Consider the following 19,659-nt stretch of genomic DNA (forward strand, 5'->3'; position numbering starts at 1 on the left):
GGGCAGCCTGCCATTTTACCTATTGCCTAAACAGATTTTTGGAAAAAATATCACTAGTTTTCACAAAGTCTCATTCCACCTGGATAGTAAAGGAACATTACTAGAACTCTTTAATAAGAAAAAACAGAAGGAAAGTGATATCTGCATTTAATTATTGGAGGGGTACTTTTAACAGGTATTTAAAAAGTCTGAAGTCCTTCAAGATGATAGAGAAATTTAGAAGTAATAGCGGATTGATATAAATTCAATTCACTGACGTTCTAGGTAAACATTGCACTACTTTCAGAAATACTTCTTTTATCGTGACATACCACTTAATCAGATAAAGAGAAATAAAGACCTTATGTCTTGGAAGGGGACAATTCTGTCAGCTCTGCTCCCTTTCTCTCACTCTCTTTCTTGCTCTCTCAAGTCATTTTAATAACTTGCTCTGTAAACATTATTTTCCTTTCCTATCCTTTAAGAACTCTTCAGCTTTGCAAGCTATGAGAACATAAAATCCGACCCCGTTGGTAATACTATTATTAAATGTGTATAATTTGTTAAAATTGCAGTAAGTTTTAAAAGGTTTAAGGCTACTACGAACAACAGCGTCACATCGATTGCAGCTTGAGTCAGTGACTTAAGACTTTGTTCTCAATACAAAGCTTTTGGTGGGGATCTCCACCAGCCTACGTTTGCAGTGGGCTGATTCCTTTTGCATAACACCTTGCATATACAACATTTCCCACCCAGTCTTTTCAATCCCCGAAGAATGAGGATGTGCGGGCAGAGCAGACCCACCCTCCCCAACTCCCCGCCTCCGCCACCCGCACCCGGCCGAAGGGGTGGGCGGGCCTGACAAATCAGCGCTCTCAGCCAGCGCGGCGCGCCCCCAGCGCCTGCTGGGACGTGTAGTTCAGAAGGCAGGAGGCCGCGCCAGGCATGAGCAAGCGGGGCCGCCCTCAAGAACTACATTACCCAGCGTGCCTTGTGGGCGCGGGCGGGCGGCGGGTGCGCGTTGCCGGTCGGTCAGCTGGGCGCAGGGCGGGCGGGCGGTCGGGCGGCGCGGGCGGTAGCGGCAGCGGTGCTGGGGGCTCGGTCGCTGGCTCAGGGGAGAAAGCGCCCGCTCCGCCATGGCCGAGACGATCGCAGACACCCGGCGGCTGATCAGCAAGCCGCAGAACCTCAACGACGCCTACGGGCCGCCCAGCAACTTCCTGGAGATCGACGTGGGCAACCCGCAGACGGTGGGGGTGGGCCGCGGCCGCTTCACCACCTACGAGATCCGCGTCAAGGTGAGCCGGCCCGGGAGCGGGGTGGCGGTGTCGGGCTCTCGTGTCGCCCGGCGCTGGCCGGGGTGGCGGTGACGGGCTCCCGCCGCCGTGTCCTTCAGGACCGGTGTCACGGCTGCTGCGGTGCGGGGCGCTGGGGGGCGGTGGCAGAGCCGCAGTGGACTCTCCATCCTCGGCCTGGGGTTGATAACTCTGTGACGGGCTCCTGGTAGCTACGGCGGTGCAGCTCGTTTCAGATAACCAAAGGACAAGTGCTCTTTCGGCTCCGCTGTGTACAGCTTGTCTTCGGACTTGAAATACCGCTGGACTGTGAGCCATTGCTTGTCTGTCTCCAGGTAAATAGAGGAGAGCAAACTCTCCACTCTCTCAGATGGGGTAATATGGGTAGATCTGCCCTGAGGGAGAGGTCAAGTTCAGGATTCCAGCGGCTTCAAAAAGTCCATAGAGAAGGTGTAAATAAGTCTAGTGGGCACACGCGCTTAGATCAGAGCCAGCTGAAGTGATAAGGGGTGTGTGTATGGAGGAGGGCTTCCTGGTTTTTCTTGTACCTGAAATAAAATTGTAGTGCCTAATAAATAGGGCTGTTTCTCACTATGTGCTGCTATCAAATGCTTCTTCTTAGTAACACTAGAATCCTTCCTAGCTGGAAGGGCTGTGTTCAGTGGCTTGCCCCAAAGGCTAGTAGTCTTAAGCTTGAGAAAAGCTATGTGAAGTCATTACTGTGTTCCCTGGTCTTTAGGGTTTCATAAACAGGGCCCAGAGGAATGGTCAAAAAATGCAGTGTCTGCAGCACAGTCCTTGCCTGTGTCTGGTAGGGCCTTGAGGAGAGAACCCTTTTTGGTGTACAGGGCTAGAAATAAGCTGGGTTGAGGAAGTTGGATACTTACAGATGGGTTTTTTTATAGTTCGTAGTTGAGTCTTCTACCTTGTTTAGCTTTGCTCTGTTATAACTGAGCTCTGTTATAATTTTTCTATGTTATGTATGATTGAACCTGCTCAGTTGTTACAGTCAGTAATAAAAGGTGAAGCTTCATTGATTTCCTGCACACATTCTCTGCAATATGTGTTCTTCACAGCAGGGAAGGATACAGCTGAGGGCTGCTGCCTTGGTCACTGAAATTCACCAGACAAGACTTAGCCTTGTGTGAATTTTCTGGTTTTAAAGGTCTAAGTCCCCAGCTTGGTGTAACCTTACTTGAAAAAGAAAAATCACCTGAAGTGTAAAGCTGCTAGGGAGGTTACTTCTTTATTTCTGATGCTTATAAATTGTCATGCTCAGTAGCTATTTCTGTGTTTCAGGATGTGTCTATGGGCCAGGAAGAATGAACTAACATGCTTGTAGCCTATGTTTGGCCTCAGTGTGAAGTCAAACTAGAACTTGCAGATTTGTTTTGCATTGTACTGCCCTTACCAGAACCCTAGCAATCCACTTAGAAGAAAGATGTAATTCTATCTTGCTGGAAAGTATTTGCACCTTAAGTTCCTGATGACGTTTCTTTCCATGAGACTGAGTGTTTGGAATGGTTGGATCCAGGGAAGATGATCCAAAAGGGACTTGGCCATGATATGGCCTTGGGAATTATGTCAAATTTCCTGTGATTAAAAAAATAGCAATTTTTTTAAATACTCAGCTGAAATTTTCATCAGAAAGGAAAGCAGAAAAACAGGTTTTGAAACAAGTTAGTCTTAGCCCACCTGGTGTTTGGGGTAGAAAATTCTGGATTCCTGTTGTAATGAAGCCCAAGAATGATTTGAACAAATGTACACTGTGATAGTACTGTGACCTTCCTCTGTTCTTCCTCCCAGACTGACTGCTGTGTAAACATTGCATCCTCCACCCTCCTTGCTCACATCTGTACATGCTGGTGTACGGGACTGTCTCCTGATCATTCCCTTTCCAGCTGTGCACTGCCATACACATAGCTACCGTGAACTGTAAATTTGAGTTTTATGTCTCTTATGCTGGAAGGCTACAGTGCAGGTAATACAAGTCATGCAGAGTTATGTTCACTGTCTAAACTTGCATCAATTAACTGCTTCTCAGCAGAACATGGACCATATTGCTAATACACGAATTTCAGCACAGAGGGAGAATTCAAGCACGGATTGCTGTGGTATTGTATTTGTGAAAGATAGGCCTAGTACCATAGCCTGCTCATTGGAGTGTGGCTTCTGTGGTTTGACAAGTGCCTGTGGTCACAGAAAGTAAGAAAGTAGCAGCTGATCTGCAGTTTCCTTCAACAGTGCTGGTAGCAGCAGAGGAGCAAACCTGAGAAGATGGTGTGAGTTACCTGTATCATATCTGAAGAGCTGTGTCTTCAAGTAACACCAGCAGTAAAATGTTAAGTGTGCAGAAATGGATGGCTTAACTGCTGCCAAATGCTGGTGAAAGCTAAAGGACTGCAGCCTCATGTTACAGCTGGAGAGCATTCTAAGCCAGAAACATTGTCAGAGAGGACGCTGAAATTCAAGTTTGTGTTGGGACAATTACACTTGTACCATTGTCATGGTGTTTACAGACTCTGTAATTCTATCTTTGTCTGAATCTCAGAGCTTCACTTTTGGGGTTTTTCAGAAAGACTGAGCTTGCTAGCTGCCTCTTGAAGTGATATCTGATGAAAAATATCTTGCAAAACATATGTGTGTGAAATACTGCAGAGTTTCCCCAAAATTTTTATTGGCAAGCTTTCTGCTGGTACTGCAGTTGAAGCATATCTGTTGTCTGGAAAGCAGCAAGTGGAACAACTTCATGCTTTAGTTCTTGTAATGCTGTACTCATCAAGTTCTGGTGGAAGTCAGAAAGCTTGATGGGGAACTCTGAAGTTTTGGGTGGACTGCTCAGCAGTACACTACTGCATAAGCAAGGCAGTAGTGGTTTGGAACTTAGGAAGGTTTGTGAGTGTCTCTGTGCAGGGTGGCTGTGTGCTGGGGTAGTTGAGTGGTGCTTTGACAAGCATTTAAGGAGTCTTAAATGAGAGCAGTGCTGCAGGTACACCCTATGCAGCACTTCTAGCCAGGCAGCTTACTTCACAGATGGACAGTTGGCCAAAGTATTGACTTTCTGAGCCTGAGTCTGTGCATTAAATAACAGTCTGTTCTTGGCAAGCTGGACAAGGTGATGACAGAAAGCTTTCCACTGTAGCAACCACTATAAGGCACACAGTGTGGCAACGTGCCACTACAGTGCAGCCCAGCAATGAAAGTCAAACATCTTGTTTGGAAGTAAGTGATAGAAAATGCCATCCTGCTGTGCTAAAATAGCAAATTTGCGTGGGTCATGTTTTTGACAGGGTACTTGAGAATTTTCTTTCCATCAGCAGCATCACACAGAGCATTTCTACCATTCTGAGGTGTCCTTTGTGTGTGAAGGCTCAGGGTGAGCTAGACTGGGCATAATGCAGCAGGGTATAAAGCTCTAAGTGCTTTGTCTAGCAAAATAAAACTTGATAAAGTACTTACCTCATCTGAAGGTATCTAGATGATCACAATATGGTGATTGTGCAGCATTTAAAACTAACATAATCAACGAGACTGCCTGCTAAAGGAATACAATAAACTACTTAATTACCCTTTCCTCTTGAGGAAAAATGTGAACCAAAAGTCAGGTTCTCGGTGTAAATACCCCTACATGCTGTTTCTCATAAGTCTTTATTAGCTCTTCTCGTTTTATTATTAAACCTTTTCAGGGTGGGCTTGTTCAAGTCAACACTCTTGAATGAGGGCATGGGAATACCTTTAGTATTTATGGATTAAAAGCCAGTTCTCTCTCTGAATTCCAGGAAGCAAACAGAACCAATTACAATTATCATATTAGCATCCTACAACATGTATTTAGTCCTCAGTCCAGTTCCAGGTATCATTTGTCTTCTACTTTTCTTGATAAGTGGGTCAAAAGGAAGGTCTTTGCTCAAGCAGATTCTGTGCAATAGCTTCAGTTGTTAAATCCTTTAAGGAGACAAGACTTAATCTTTACAAGCTGACTGATCCAGTGGCTGGTGTCACACGTCACAGCCATACACCCATTGTAAAGACAGTGCCACGAGAGATAAGCACTTTGTTTAGAATACTGTCAACAAAGGGTATCCAGGAACTTGCTACATTTTGGGAAGTATCCCTTTGGCAACCCTGAGAATAGCTCAGTTAGTTAGAGCATGGTGCTAAATAACACCAGGCTTGTGGATTCAATCCCTGTATGGGCTCTTCTCTTAAGAGTTGGACTTCATGATTTTTGTGGATCCCTTCAAACTCAGAATATTCAGTGTTCTGGAAATAAACTGTTAACACTATTCCATCTGGTTTTGTTTCTGTAGAAGTAAAAGTGACTTCTGTGCTGCCCATTTTGCTTGGGTTTGTCACCTAGACTGAAGGGTTAAATCATCTGTGAGAACTTGCGGAGAAGTCATTGATACTCAAACTGACAGCTAGAAGATAATAAAATACCTTTTACAGGAGCTATTAGTCCAAATAGTTAAAGAATTATTTTTTGTCAAACCAAAGCCAAACTAAAAGCCTTTGTCATCTTAGCTCTGTTCTTTAATGTTCAATGGCCTCTTGCCTCTAATCAGTATTACTAAATTTGGCCCTAAGGCTTACCTTAGCTTTTTGATATTCCACAGTGCAGTTGCTTGTCTTGTGGTGTAGAAAGGGAATGTCTTGCTGTGCTTGCATTGTGAAATGCAATAGTTGGGTGGTTCCAGTGCTCTTTAGGGCAGCAGTCAGGTTTCCTGAATGTTCTGCAGACCTGCAGAGGTGCTCGATTGTGTAGGTCCGCTGTGGGGAAGGAAATGAATACACAGGCTGTGAAGTGCCTACAGTATTAAGAATAGTGTTGGTTTCCAGGGATTGGGGAAGTTTATCTGAGTGCTGCTGAACTTGCATTGCTTGTGAAAGTCTTGTTCTCTCCTTAACCAATTTTTTAAAGACCTGGTTTGGATACAATATTGACATTTCAGCATGTTTATAGTGGTCTGACTTGTGATTAACCGATTGTAGTCTGACTGCTGTGATCAAGTCAGAGTAAGACAGAGAATGAACTGAAAGTCAAACTTGCTCAGAAAGCACTTATCTTGTGCCATGTTTTGCAAAGTAGTGCTCTTGAATGTGTTTTGCAATGTTTTGTCCTTGAACAGTTCCAAATGTCCTGTCCTTCATGTTTGAAGCTGCAAATTCTTCCCCCACCACAAAAATAATCAAATCAGCCATTGCTGTAGTTGACTTCAGCATTGCACAGTTTAGTAGTTGAAGCCTGTGGTGGAGTCATGACTAAACACTGACTCAGTGGGGATGTGTTTACGGATGCATAATCAGCAGTAATTCTCTATTTCTTTACTACTACAAATCTTGCATAACACTGCAAGCCTGCCCTAACTGTAGTAAATTGTGCTTTTAAAACCCATTCTAGACACTGCTACCAGTTAGGTATTCTCAGACTCCTCTACAAAGAATAAAAATGCAGTGATTCAGGTGAGTGTTTTTCTGTTCTACAGCCTGGGTACTGCATCCTCACAAACATTAACTGTTCCTACAAGCAGTAATTCAGATAAAGATAACTGGAAGGCTAAGAATTTCCAAGGACACTGATAAAGGAGACAGAGAAGTAGAATGGCTTGGATTTAAGAAACTTCCAAAGCAAGGAAAGTGGATTTACTCTTGAGCAGCTGGTTTTTTTTCTGTAGAGGTTTGTAATTAAACTAGGTTCAAGAGGCTGGTCCAAAGGTTTGAACTAGTTTGGCATTGATATCTGTTACTGTGTAAGTAAAATAACCAAGTTTCTGAATAGTGCTTCTTATTAATATATTAGTTTAACTGGTGACTTACACTCCTTTTATTTTAGAGCATACAGTGCAGTCATGTTTTAGGATTGCACTCTAGTACAGTGCAGAACAGACCAAATCAAATGGAACAATGACTAATCTTTATAGGACGGATGGCTGTAGTCCAGGTAGGCATGTGATGCCAGGGAGTTTTGATACGTGTTTATTTTTAGATGGCTTGCTGAAAAAGTGTCAGCTTGAACTTTAGAGCAGTCTGGTCTCTGCTGCTTTTCATCTGGGGAAATAAATGATGCAGCAGAGGTTTATGTCTTCTAACAGTAAGGGAAGTATTTTATTTAAAGTTTTTTCACTTGGTAAAGCAATGCGAGTTGCACTACTGGAGGCTGTTTTAACAAGTGCGTAATCCAAATACCCTGTGGAGCTGTAACACTGAGTAAAGGGTCTGAAGTTGCTATTGTTGCTCTAACTTCTAACATAAAAAGGATGGAGAAGCCCTAACCTTCTAGTCAAGGTGTAAAAACAATTGTTCTACCAACTGAATATAGGTCCATGGTTTGGTTATGTCTTTAGAATCGAATTCAAAATCTGTGTTATACCCCAGAAGATTCTCCTATATGACAGTATAGTTTGTGTTGGCCACAAAACCTGTTTGAAAGTATAACTATAAGCTAGTGTATAGCAACTTTACTCTAAAATCCAGAAGAAAATGAAGCTATATATTAGGTGGTTTAGAGCCACCTCTAGACCTGGAAATAAAGCTTAGAGATTATTTCTATAGGCCTAAGCTGTAGCACCCTCTAAGTGTTAAAATATGCTGCAGATTAATGAATAGGAGTTGGAAGCCTTTCTATAGCTTTTAGTGGCTACTTGGGAGTGTTGTGTTACTGTTCCAGTAAAACTGGAAATATGAAGAGAATTTTTTGCCACTTTGTAGACTCACTTTTAAGGTAGTTAGCTTACCGTTTTTTTTCTTGAGTATTTGAAGTATAGGTATGCTAGACAATCTCTAGCTCACAAAGCATATTAAAAGTTTAGTTTTTGATAAAAAATTAGCAACTTCAGCAATTCACTGAAATTTTTTTATCCCCATTTGACTATAGCTGATAGATGTCCGTAATGATGCTAAAGCATCAACTTAATGTGATCCCTTTTCAGTCATTCCTGATGAGGAATGAGTAAGAACATTACAGTAAGTCAAATCAGAGCCATTTTTGGTTTGTTGCACCTTGAATTGTGTAAAAGTAGAAATCTCTTCTCTTTGAAATCAATATTTGGTATTTCATAGGAGGCTTTGACTTGCTAACCCAAATCTAGTTACTAGTTCTGTCTGGGTGTTGTAAAAGTCTTTGTCCAAATGCGTACTCAAAGCAGTCTCCAGTTTTTATTTTTGGCTTCTGAGCATGGAGCCTGAAGAATTAAGAATCACTAAGCATCTCTTTTTCTTAGCTTACCCTATTCAGAGTCTTTTAACTGTGGCATACCATAATTCAGGTGTTCATGATGTTGTTGAACTTGTTCAGGTGATGATAGATGCTTTTGGGCAAAAATACGGGCTCATTTTTCAGAGAGCAACTCTGGACTCAAAGCGCTGGATTTGACTAAGGTTATGATAGTCTCTGTCCTTATGTTGCTATTACTGTTCAAGGTAGAAAACACCCTGGCCCCATAGCTCCAGTACTGCAGAGTGGGAAGCTCAAAAGTTCATGGTATAGTTTAAGTCAGCATTGTTTAAAAATTGCATGGTCAGATCTTTGTGTTCTCATAATTTTATTATGATGTACCTTCAGTAGATCTGGACACCAAATGGAGAAAAGGAGAGATAGAACTCTGTTTTGATGAAAAGGACTGAAACTTAGAAAAATAACAGTCTCTAGTCCGACATTTTGCAGTGAGGAAAGAGCTTTCCTTCAGTAATATACCCACCAAAAATCTAAACTTCCAGAAACTGAAGTTTAAAGCATGTTTTCCTTCTTTCTTGCTTTTCATAATTGTAGGAAATTGAGTGGTAGCTGCTTATGTTGAATTGGGAAGGAAACAAACCTCTGGCAAGGTTTCTGCAATAACAGTGGACTGCTGGAGCCAGTTTCTTGTATTAAAGGGCAGCAGGCTCTTATGTTAAGAAAATCATAATGCTTTTTTTAATCCACTCTGAATGCTATTTACTGTGGTACCCCAGAGCTCTCTTTGACTGTAAATGTAGTCAAAGAGTGTAGGCTCTTGACAAAGATTACAGCTTGCATGAGACAGTCAAGATGCTTGAATTTAGCTTCTGAGAGTCAAAGCCACAAACTTTTATCAAAAGTGAGCTGTGTGCTTTCTTTCACTCTATTTTAATGGAAATAGAGTTCTCTCAAGGCTACCATAACCTACTTGAAAAGATGACATCAAAGTAGGTGCTGTGGCAACAGTGCAGCTTTATTCTCAGTCTGTCAGGAGTGGGAGACACGGGCAATGCAGTGCTGCTGCTGAGTGTTATGGTGGCAGATGAGGAAATTAGCCAAATTTACCTCAGTCTATGCTGAGCAACAACATCTGGGAATTTACTATTGTGGGGATGGACTGGGCTGCAGTGTCACAGTCTTGTGGAGTGTCAGCATGCTCTTTGAAGGAGCCCAAATGCTTATTCGCATTTGATTTATGGCTGGAAACAAATTTTTAGGAGCAAGTCTGACTCTTTACAAGACTTATCCACTCAGTGGATAAGCTAGTCTGAAAACTAAGACTTAAAATTACTTAGAATTATTTTATTAATTGAACCTAATTATAAACAAATAAAGTAGTGTAGTTTTCCTCCTGCATTTAAGGTAATTTGTTTACCAGAATGGCTGCATTGTTGACTGTATCTGAAGCTGAATGGACAGTAATGACTAGTACTCAAACCACTTGCATTCTGCTTGTGAAATTCTCTTCACTTGCATACAGAAACAATTTTTCAGCTTCTGACTGGGCATAGCTTGGGGAGTGACTGTATTAAGACCTGGAAGACTGTTATCTGGTTATCTAAGCTACTGTCTTAGGATTGTCATTTGCTTCTGAGGTGAACTGGGAATCTCCTGAATTTAGAGTCAGGCTCAAAGTGGAATATCTGACGGTGACATAAATGAAGCTGATGAAACATGCTTACTGGGAGCGTGGACTTTGCCCTGAAGTCTGTTAGTACGGAACCATTGCTTCCCATTTCTGGTTTGTCAAGCACTAGCCAAATGACTGTAGAAAGTTTGTTTGGCATCTGAGTGGAGAAATGCAGGAGTGACTTAAGGATCTGAGTTTGTCACCTGTTGTTTAATTATGTAATGTAACTTGGCACCAATTTTGACAATATTTATTCTGGTGTACTGGCTGGCCATTAAAAATTCTGCCCCAGCAGAATACAGGCTGTTTGACAGTAGTCAGAGAAAGCCTCATGGTGTCTACACACAGTCTAATAAAGGGACAGTGCTACACAAAATCCATCTTGACTTTCTTTGGATTTTGGGCTCTGTGTGACTTCTGCAGAACTGGTTTGTTTGTCTTTCTGCAACAATGCTTTATCTGCAATTCTGACTGGTAATTTACAGTTGTCTAACATCTTGGGTGATGCATAATCCTTTCAGGGTGAGGGCTTGCATTCAAACTGCTAAGCAGCATGATTTTGGACTAAGAAGCTGTTGAATTTTTTTTTTCAATAAATTTTCTAATTATTACACAGCTGAAGAAAGAATTGCTGCAGAAATTGTGCTGAAATTATTACAGGAATGAGCTGTGCTCCAGGGGCTGTTCCATGTTTCATGCTGTCATGAGTTTTGTGATAGTAGACTTAGCAGCTCAGCAGGCCAGAAAGTTGACATTATAATGCTGAATAAGCATGGGCAGAAATACTCATAAAAATGAAACTAGCCTGACTTCAAGTTTTGTGCCTTACTCTGCTCTCTGTTCTAGGAGACAACCAAAGCACAGGAAGCGCTCAGAATAGCTGGTGGCACCTTCGTGACTGAACAAGGATAACTCAACATAAAATGTCCAGCAGAGAATAATACATTTTTGATAGTCTGCATGGTCTTGAAATGACAGTTTAATAGAAAATGAAAGTTTCTGTTGGCTCTTCAGGATTGTCTCCTACCAAATTCTTGTCCAGTGAGAGCCCATGCTTCAGGAGGTGTCTGGCTTGGTTAATGAAAACTGTCTATCCATGGGAGATGGAGGCAGTAGGGCATGCACAAGCCCAGCCTGCTGAAGCAAAGGGTGCTCTGCTCAAACAGGGCAATAATCCTTAGTGATAAAGGCCCATACAGCAACTGCAGATGTGAATATAGCCTGAATTAAAAATAGGGACCTAAGATGTAAATAGGTTGAGCAGTATAAAACAGGACTCTCAAATTGCATTTTTAAATAGATCCTTCCTAACAGCTGCTTACCGTAGGAACACTGCTCTGTCAGTACTTACTTCTAGAGGAAGGAGAATTGCTGCAATTTCTGGGTTTAAAGAACATGAGGTTTAGAAATTGATCTCAGTAGATAGCTCTAGTATGTATCCAGACCAGGTGAACATGTACTTTGTTTTGGAATATAGTTGTCAAGTTGTGACTTGCAAGACACTTAATTTAGTCTGTGCTTTTTGACATACTTCACAACCTGAATATTTATGGTTCTTATGATGAAAATTTGAGACGATTTTTCAATTGACAGGGAAAGCAAAGAACTCTTGCTTTTTAGAAACAAAAACTCCTTTTCTCCTACTTGCTAGCTGAGCTAGCATGTCAAAAGTTGATAAGGGAATGTAGAAGGTAAAGTGAGCTCAATTGGCACTTCTACCCCCACATTGTACTTGTAAGCCTGATATGTTGTTCAGAGATTAACTTTATAGACTACATGCCTCAAAGCATGAAAAGAGTTCCTGAAGACCTGGCAACTTAAGTTTTTTAGCTGCTTTTATCCAGTTCTAATCCCTTTTTTAGTAACTTGAGAGTGAAATTAATATTTTCTGCAAGTGAGAACCTATATGTTAAATATTTTAAAGGACTTTCTACCAGAGACACTGACAAAGAGTTGATGTACTATGTAATGGTGAACTTGGTTTAAAAAACAATAGCTGAAATCAGAGGAGAATAATCCAATACTTAACTTCTGGGAATCTCCTTCATGCATTGTGGGGAGCCTAGCTGTATTCACTCTTGAGTAGAGTATTCTTACCATCAAGACAAGAGTATTTATTTGTAAAGCCTGATGTCTGACGTTAGTCTTAAATGCAATTTTATTATTAGTCACAAGTACAGTCAACAATATTTTACCTGGGAAAGAGAGCTTGAATACTTTCAAGCATTTAGCAATAAGATAACAAAATATTGTTCTAAACTTTATCACCTGTAAATGATGAACTAACTTGCATAATGTGAAAGTACACAACTAACTTATCAAGTATTATTGTGTGACTGGCTGGCAGCAATACAATGACCCAAGTCATGGACCTGCCCAGTGCAGGAAAATATATCTGCAATTAAACCTATTTTGAGCAGCTAAAAGTATTCCCTAGTGATAACTTGAGCATAACCTGCTACAAATGATATTGCACAGGGGTATCTGCTCAAACAATGACCAGATCCTGAGTTAGGTGGCCTACAAGATAAAAACCAAAAAACAAAAAGGCAGTAGCTGAGAATGGCTGCTGTGCATCTGCCATCAGGACAGCTGGAGGTAAGTGTAGCCCCAAGTGAACATGAGCTTCCTAGAGTGCTTCTCAAGAGGCTTCTTTAAAAGTATACAAAGACTGTTATTGAATTTGTAGTCTGACAACAGTAGGCATTATTCTGTGACTTCTGGTTGTGTATGGTGATTACAGGCTCATGCTCTTACTTTCAGGAGGTCATAACTCCTAGAAACAATTTTGTAGTGTTCTAGCCAGGGTTTCATTAGAAGAGGATTCTCTCAGTGTCTACTTTTAAAATAATGTGCAGTTGGATTGCAAAAGTGGGATAACCCTGCACCATAAGAATGAACAGAAGTAATGCAGGCTCTCACACAAGTTAATATAGGGACTTGTAGCAGGGTCTTGTGCAGAATTATAACCTTGCTGCCATGTGATATCCCTTTCAAGGGTGTTAGGTTTGAGTGCTGCCTCCTAGCCTTGTTCAGCAAAGCTCTCCCTAGTCATGCTCTGTTTGGTTTAACTCTGTAGTCAAACAGTCTGATCTTCTCAGCACTGAATGTTGTAATGCATCTCAGCCTTGTTGGCTTCTCTGTAGCTACCCAAACCTGGCAGCTTGTGCTATCAAATCATCATCAGTCCTGAATGGATTCACTGTAAGACTTACAGGTTTTGATTTTGAAGATGCTGGAAGCCATGTTGCATCAGGGAGTAGAAAAGTACAGGAAGTTTGGTTAATGTCCTATGCTAATATCTGAAACATTCCCTTGAATGCAGTAAGAGAAACTTGTGTGGAATAAGAATTTCTTCCCCCTTCCCACCTCCACTTTTGCATACATTGGGAATCCAGCTCCTGAGACAGTAAGAATAGCAGATGCTTCTGCAACCTTAGAAACATCTCAAGTTGCCAGCAGATCGGATATTCTGCTTGGTGATATGATGACAGAATATCAGTAATTGGGATACCATTAAATAAATGAGGCTCATAAGTGTGGAGTTCGAGGCACAGCTTACTCATGTAGCTTGGAGCCTTATCTCTATTTCTGTGTCTAGAGTGTTTCTCACTACTGCTGTTGTTGCTTAAATGGAACTACTGTGTAACTTAACAGCTTGGTTCTTGCCTCTGCTTATCAGAGCTTCTTATCTGTCTAATCAATAGCTTGTGTTCTTGTTTTCAGACAAATCTACCTATCTTCAAACTGAAAGAATCTACAGTCAGAAGAAGATATAGTGACTTTGAATGGCTAAGGAATGAACTAGAAAGAGAAAGCAAGGTGAGTAAAGTGAAAAGTAAATACAAGTCTTCATAGACATGCAAAGAGTCATGATGCTGAAATGTTTTCATTGTGTTAGAAAGCATGTATCATATAAAACAGATACTGTGGTTGAAAATGCCCAGAAATAAACCAGTGTGTCAGTCCTTTTATCAAGCCTCAGTGCTGCACTGCCAGAGGCTTTTTGTTTTAATAATTTTGAGTTAATTCAGAGATAAACTACTTGATTTCAGCTTACCTGTGTGAGCACGTACTGCTTGTCTCTGCTCAAGTTTTATTACTTCACTAAAAATGTGGTGAGTTGGGTCTTCTAGGAGGAAGAGGTGGATGAACTTGCTTACTGGCTGCACTTAAGGACACTTGTGTAAATCTTTCAGGTTGTGGTACCACCTCTACCAGGAAAAGCTCTTCTCCGCCAGCTCCCCTTCCGAGGAGATGATGGTATATTTGATGATTCCTTTATAGAGGAGAGGAAGCAGGCCCTTGAACAATTCATAAACAAGTAAGTGTTGGATCTATTTATTTCGAGACAAACCTGGAGCTCAGCCCTGGAAAACTGAATTGAAGCTGCTAATCCTCCTAAGGATGGTAACTGCACTAGGCTCAGAATATTAACTTTCACATAATCTTGCAGTAGGATGTACTAACATTACTTATCCCATGCTTAGTTTGGGTATCTTAGTGCTTACCTGAACAGCTGAAATGACTGTTAGTGTTGTTGTTAATTTATGCAAATTGCTACTGAAATTATAGTGTTCACAATAATTCTACTTTATAATTTCTGGAAAGATATCTTCCAACTGGGTGAACAGTAGAGCTTACAGTGGACTTACAGCAGTTTACTTTGATTGCAAATGTGAGGTATTACCAGTTTGTGTGATGATGCATGTTTTCTCTAATCATCTTGAGAATCTTTCTGAAGATTCTCAATTAAAAACACTACCTGAGGCGTGCACACGTAGTTTGAAATAGTCACTGGATTTTGTCCCTGCCTTTCAAAGGGTGAGCAGAAATTATAGTAACAAAGTCTTATGATTCTTTTTCCACCATCTGACACTACTAACCACTGTCTGTACACTGACCTGAGTAGCTGGTTTAATCTCTTTAACAGTGCAGATCCAAACAGTAGGTAAGGAGTGTTGTCAATTAACCAGCCCTTCTGGCTAATGCTGTTCAGACCAACTGGATTTGGGACTGCTCCCTCAGGGAGTTGAAGCCTGTCAGTTCCCCTGGCATTCTAATCTTGTTCAAATAGTGATGCTGTTTAACAGGAACAGAGGATGCCTCTGAGTTATGCCAGAACTTACAAAAATGTACTTGTCAGTTACTGCTAGTTCAGACATGTGTCTTGGAGGTGACTAATTTACTAGAACTGTCTTGCAAGTGACTAATTCGCTAGAACTGTCTGTCCTGTATGAGTAAGTGTGACCATATGAAATTTTTCTTACATAGTTGCTTCTTAACTCATTTTAGAATGGTTCTGAACGGGTAAAATGCTTCAGACTGCTCTTTTTGCTGTTCAAAGACAAGTGGAATGAACTTCCAAGGCATCCAGTAGTAAGATGGAATATGTTTGAGTTTGCTGTAAAATCAAGGCAGTCATGGCTGTAAAGTACAGCCTTTATCCATGCAGACTTGGAACTCTATCTTAAATGGAGAAAAAGTGCATTTACTGAAAGTTTTGTATGCTGAGTCTAGCAATATGCATGGATGAGGACTATTGGTGTTCTGAAGCAGCTGATGTGAAACAGTCATCTTACCCTGTCTCTCTGAAAAACTCTGTATAGCTGACAGAAATGGAATGGCAAATTTATCAGTATCCATTTTTCAGTCCTCCTGTAAGTAATAAATTGATTTTGTGGAAGTGTAAAACTTCTTGGTTAATTTTTCCTCCTTTGAAACATAAACTGAGATTAATGTAGATATTGATGTAGTGGTGGAGTTGAGTACATCTGGAATAAAGCTTTCCAGGCACAAATCATAGCCATTTAACTCATCAGTGTATTCTAATGGCATGACCAACTCATTAAGAAAATGTTACTAAAGTTTTGAACCATGTAGAAGCTCTAAGGCTTCTGCCAAGTACTCTGGGCACTAGTGAACTTATACCTGAAGGTCCTTTGCATAATACATTCACATTATTGCATAATCAAAGTTGTTCTTTGCTTCTGGAATTAGAATCCCTCAGATAACTGATGCCACTGGAACAAAAAAAATCTTGGTGCACCAATGCTAGTTCTTAATATTCAGGAGTGTGAGATGGATGTTATGGAGAAGCTTTGTCCCTCTAAATGTAAAATCTGCATCACAAGAGTGCAGCTTGAGTCAGTTCTCTTGGGCCAGTTTGCTGGCACCACTATCAATACTACATACAGTGACAGTCACAAGGGTGGTTATGCCTCAACACTTGTCTGCCTCAACCTGACTTTGAAATAGATGAAAATTTTTCAAGTAGCAGCTGCTATATGTAAAGGTCACCTTGGTGAAAAATACTGAGCTAATGCAGAGTAAGGTATTGCTGTGAAACCAAGAGCTGAATCAGAGATCAAATCTAGTCTTGCAATTCAGCCACTGATTTTCAACCCTTCCTGAAAGGAAGAAGGAATTTACTGCTGCCTCATCCTCTCCTATATATCTTTTCCTTGAAGTTTGACATCAGTAACTTCATTCTGATGGGGTAAGAAACTCAAACTAGTTACTCTAGACTGTCATCCTTATGAACTAGTGCTTGAGACTGCTGGCCTTTTTCTAGAACCTGGCAAGATGGATACGTTTTTATAACTGCTCTTGAAATAATCCATCAATACTGAATAGGAGGGCTCAGCTTCCTCATTATAGGTTGCCCTTAATGACAAGTAAGTAGTGACAAGTGGGTATGTTCTGTGATGAAATAAACACTAATAGATACATTTGGAGAAGATGCACAGAAGTGCTTGGAAGTGGTGCTGAGCCACTGGAGCTGAATATGTTTTGCATGTGTTCAGCCAGATGAGTAGAAGTGTTCTGACAGATGTGGAGGCCACAAGGCTTACAGAAGCTGCCCTTGGGGCTGTGGCAGACTTTTCTCTCCTAAGACCAAGTGTGTCTTGATTGACCAACTGGATGTAGTTTTTTTCAAACCAAACTGCATTAGATATTTGTGTCCATAAATAATGAACTTTTAGCTATCTGATTCTTTTGGATTTTTACCTGCATGGTAAAAATGGTATTTTAAGGGTTCAAGTTCAGTACCTTGTGATTTTCTTCCATGTTTGTGAGTGTCTCCTAATTCAGTTTCAGCTCCTTTACAGTTAAAAGGATGGTTTTTCAGCTTAAATTAAATTTACAGTAGAGATGCTGGTGTCCCCTAGAACAGGCAAGCTCTGTCTCCTGTGTCTGCAGAAGGGCCAGTAGCCCCTGGCTGTGTGCAGTGCTGCCCATCCAGGCCAGGACGTTGGTTAGGGTCCAGTCTCTGTCTGGAGCAGTGCCTGAGCCTTTGGAAAACCTTCACACCCCCTGCTGGAGCCAGGCTTCAGCTCTGCTGCGACGAGCTGCTGCTCAGTGACACTGAAAATGGAGGGGATAAGTGGCCTTTAAAAGGGTGTCCCATGGCAAAGGTGTTAAGACCTTTTTCAAAAAAAAATCCTCTTGCCTTTCTTAGCTCTAGATTTCCTAATGCTAGAATAAGCACTTACTTGGATAGTCCCATCAATGGCAGGTGACAGATGATGTAACGTGCTTCCAAGGGATCAGAGGTAGCTCAGGGTTCCTGTGGACTAACTTCATCTTGGGAAGCATGATAAATCTTGCTACTAGACAGCATTCTAGTTGCCAACAGTGAAGTGAAAGTGGGATCTGTGCCCAAGTGCAGAACAAGAGGTTATTGCTGCAAACTTTGATCTGCAGGATAGCTGCAAGTAGGCTCAGCTGGGTCACACTAATGCTTGGTTTTTTTTCCTCTCCAGGGTTGCAGGCCACCCACTGGCACAGAACGAGCGTTGTCTTCACATGTTCTTACAAGATGAAGTAATAGATAAAAACTACACACCATCCAAAATAAGGCATACTTGAATTTTAAAAGCGTCTTCTCAAATATTAGTGGTTCTTATGCTTGGTTTTAAGAGGTTGTAGTTTGTCTTAGCATGCTGAGGATGAACAGGCACGAAGTCTCCACTAACACCAATACACTGCTTGGTCTTTGCATATGCTTTATAGCATTTAAGAACTCACTTGTCTTCTAGCTAAATCCCTCTGAATCCTTGATTTAAGAGTATTATACTATGAAACCATCCACCCCTTGCAATGTCTCACAAACCTTTCCACTATTATTTGCAATGACTTAACAATGTTTACTGACTTGGCCTTACTTGAACTTTCACAACTGTAGTGTCACATGTTCACTTGTATTTGACTAAACTGCTATGCTGTTTCTGAGGTAGTCACCTGTCTGAATGTCTGTAGAAAGACTGCTTTATTTCTGATATCCTGTATGAGAAACACTTATGCAATTGTCTTCAAGCTTGTAAAACACTTTATACTGAAGTAATGAGGGAATTATCTTTATATTCTGTAAGAGGAAAAAAATGAATTTATATACTAAAGTAACTTGTCTAAAGTTTTGAAATAAAAGTGAAAATGCACTTCAAATGTTTTGTCACTCTTGACCTTGAGTGTGCAGTGTCTCTTGCTTTCTGAGGAGGAGGGGTTGACTATGCCAAGTGAACTGGTGTTACAGCTTCACTGTGATGCTCTTCCACAGTGTAGTTGTGTATCACTAACAGCCAGCAGTAAATACTCTTAGATGCTGGCACTTGCTCTGGAAGTGTTAAAGAACACATAAACGTATAAAAGGCCGTTCCTGTGTTGTGGAACCAAAGCTGGAATACTACTCATGAGAGGCAATCAACAGATCTGTGACTTTAATAACTTTGGGAAAAGGGTACCTTTTTGCCTGGCGTGAGAAGCATCAATCCAGCTTCAACTAGGTAGTGAAAACTATGCCATCCTATAGAAAAATGAATGTTTACATAATTTATATTATGACATCATGCCTAGTTTAAAATAGCTCTGCTCTGCAAATGGAATTAGGAACATAAAGTCATCAAAGTCTGATGTAAGATGTGATCATAGACCACACAGACCAGCATTGTGCTGGTTTGAACACTGGTGCAATGCAGGTGCTGGGTGGCTGAACTGCAGTTCACAGGCAGCACTGCTGAAGTTGTCTTTTATATAGGAAGGAAGTGAGCTAGAGAAGCTTCCTTAGTCTTCAAAATATGACATGGAAGTTGCCTGTCCAGATGCTCTTGACAGCAGATTCCAGGATATTCTAGTAGCAATCAGCTCTAGAGTTTCATGCTATTTGGTAGCTATGTATTGGCTTAGACTCAGGTCTGTTGCTTTTTTCCTTCTTATGACAATCTCTGTAAAGAGCATCCTAAAACTTTCTGGCAAAATTAGCAGCTTCTTTTAACTAAGACCATTAACCTCATTTATGGAAATCTGAATGTAAAAGACTGAAGTGACAAGGCAGTGGTGGCTGGCTGAATTACACATAGTACTATTGATTAGCTGCACTGGATAGATAGATGTTTGAATAATTGCTATTTAAATTTAGGTGGAAACCTCATACTTGACTGGGACTATGCTGATTCTAACTGTTCTATTCATGAAACCCAGGACCAAAACCGACAGTCCATTTGCAGCCCAGGGCTGTCGCTTTTCAAGATGTTTTTGAT

The 19,659-nt window shown here is 41.0% G+C and overlaps 1 protein-coding gene across 2 annotated transcripts; it reads left to right on the forward strand.

Moving 5' to 3' along the window:
• Window positions 1–1,042: 1,042 nt before the first annotated feature.
• Window positions 1,043–18,585, forward strand: SNX3 (sorting nexin 3). 2 transcript variants are annotated; one of them, XM_054279226.1, is made up of 4 exons: window positions 1,043–1,277; window positions 13,847–13,942; window positions 14,320–14,444; window positions 17,887–18,585. In XM_054279226.1, exons 1-4 carry the CDS (start codon window positions 1,116–1,118, stop codon window positions 17,990–17,992), a joined length of 489 nt encoding a protein of 162 aa, XP_054135201.1. In that variant the 5' UTR covers window positions 1,043–1,115; the 3' UTR covers window positions 17,993–18,585. The 2 variants fall into 2 exon arrangements, with proteins under 2 accessions (XP_054135201.1, XP_054135202.1); XM_054279227.1 differs by lacking the exon at window positions 14,320–14,444.
• Window positions 18,586–19,659: the final 1,074 nt, after the last annotated feature.

Source organism: Melozone crissalis, unplaced genomic scaffold (genome assembly GCF_028551555.1).
Source record: "Melozone crissalis strain CALT ecotype California unplaced genomic scaffold, PUWL_Pcris_2 ptg000027l_1, whole genome shotgun sequence".
NCBI lineage: Eukaryota > Metazoa > Chordata > Aves > Passeriformes > Passerellidae > Melozone > Melozone crissalis.

Coding starts and splice junctions, on each gene's coding strand:
- SNX3 (XM_054279226.1), top strand. CDS start 1,116: ATGGCCGAGACGATCGCAGACACCCGGCGGCTGATCAGCAAGCCGCAG. Junction 13,943..14,319: donor AACTAGAAAGAGAAAGCAAG/GTGAGTAAAGTG, acceptor TAAATCTTTCAG/GTTGTGGTACCACCTCTACC. Junction 14,445..17,886: donor CTTGAACAATTCATAAACAA/GTAAGTGTTGGA, acceptor TTTCCTCTCCAG/GGTTGCAGGCCACCCACTGG.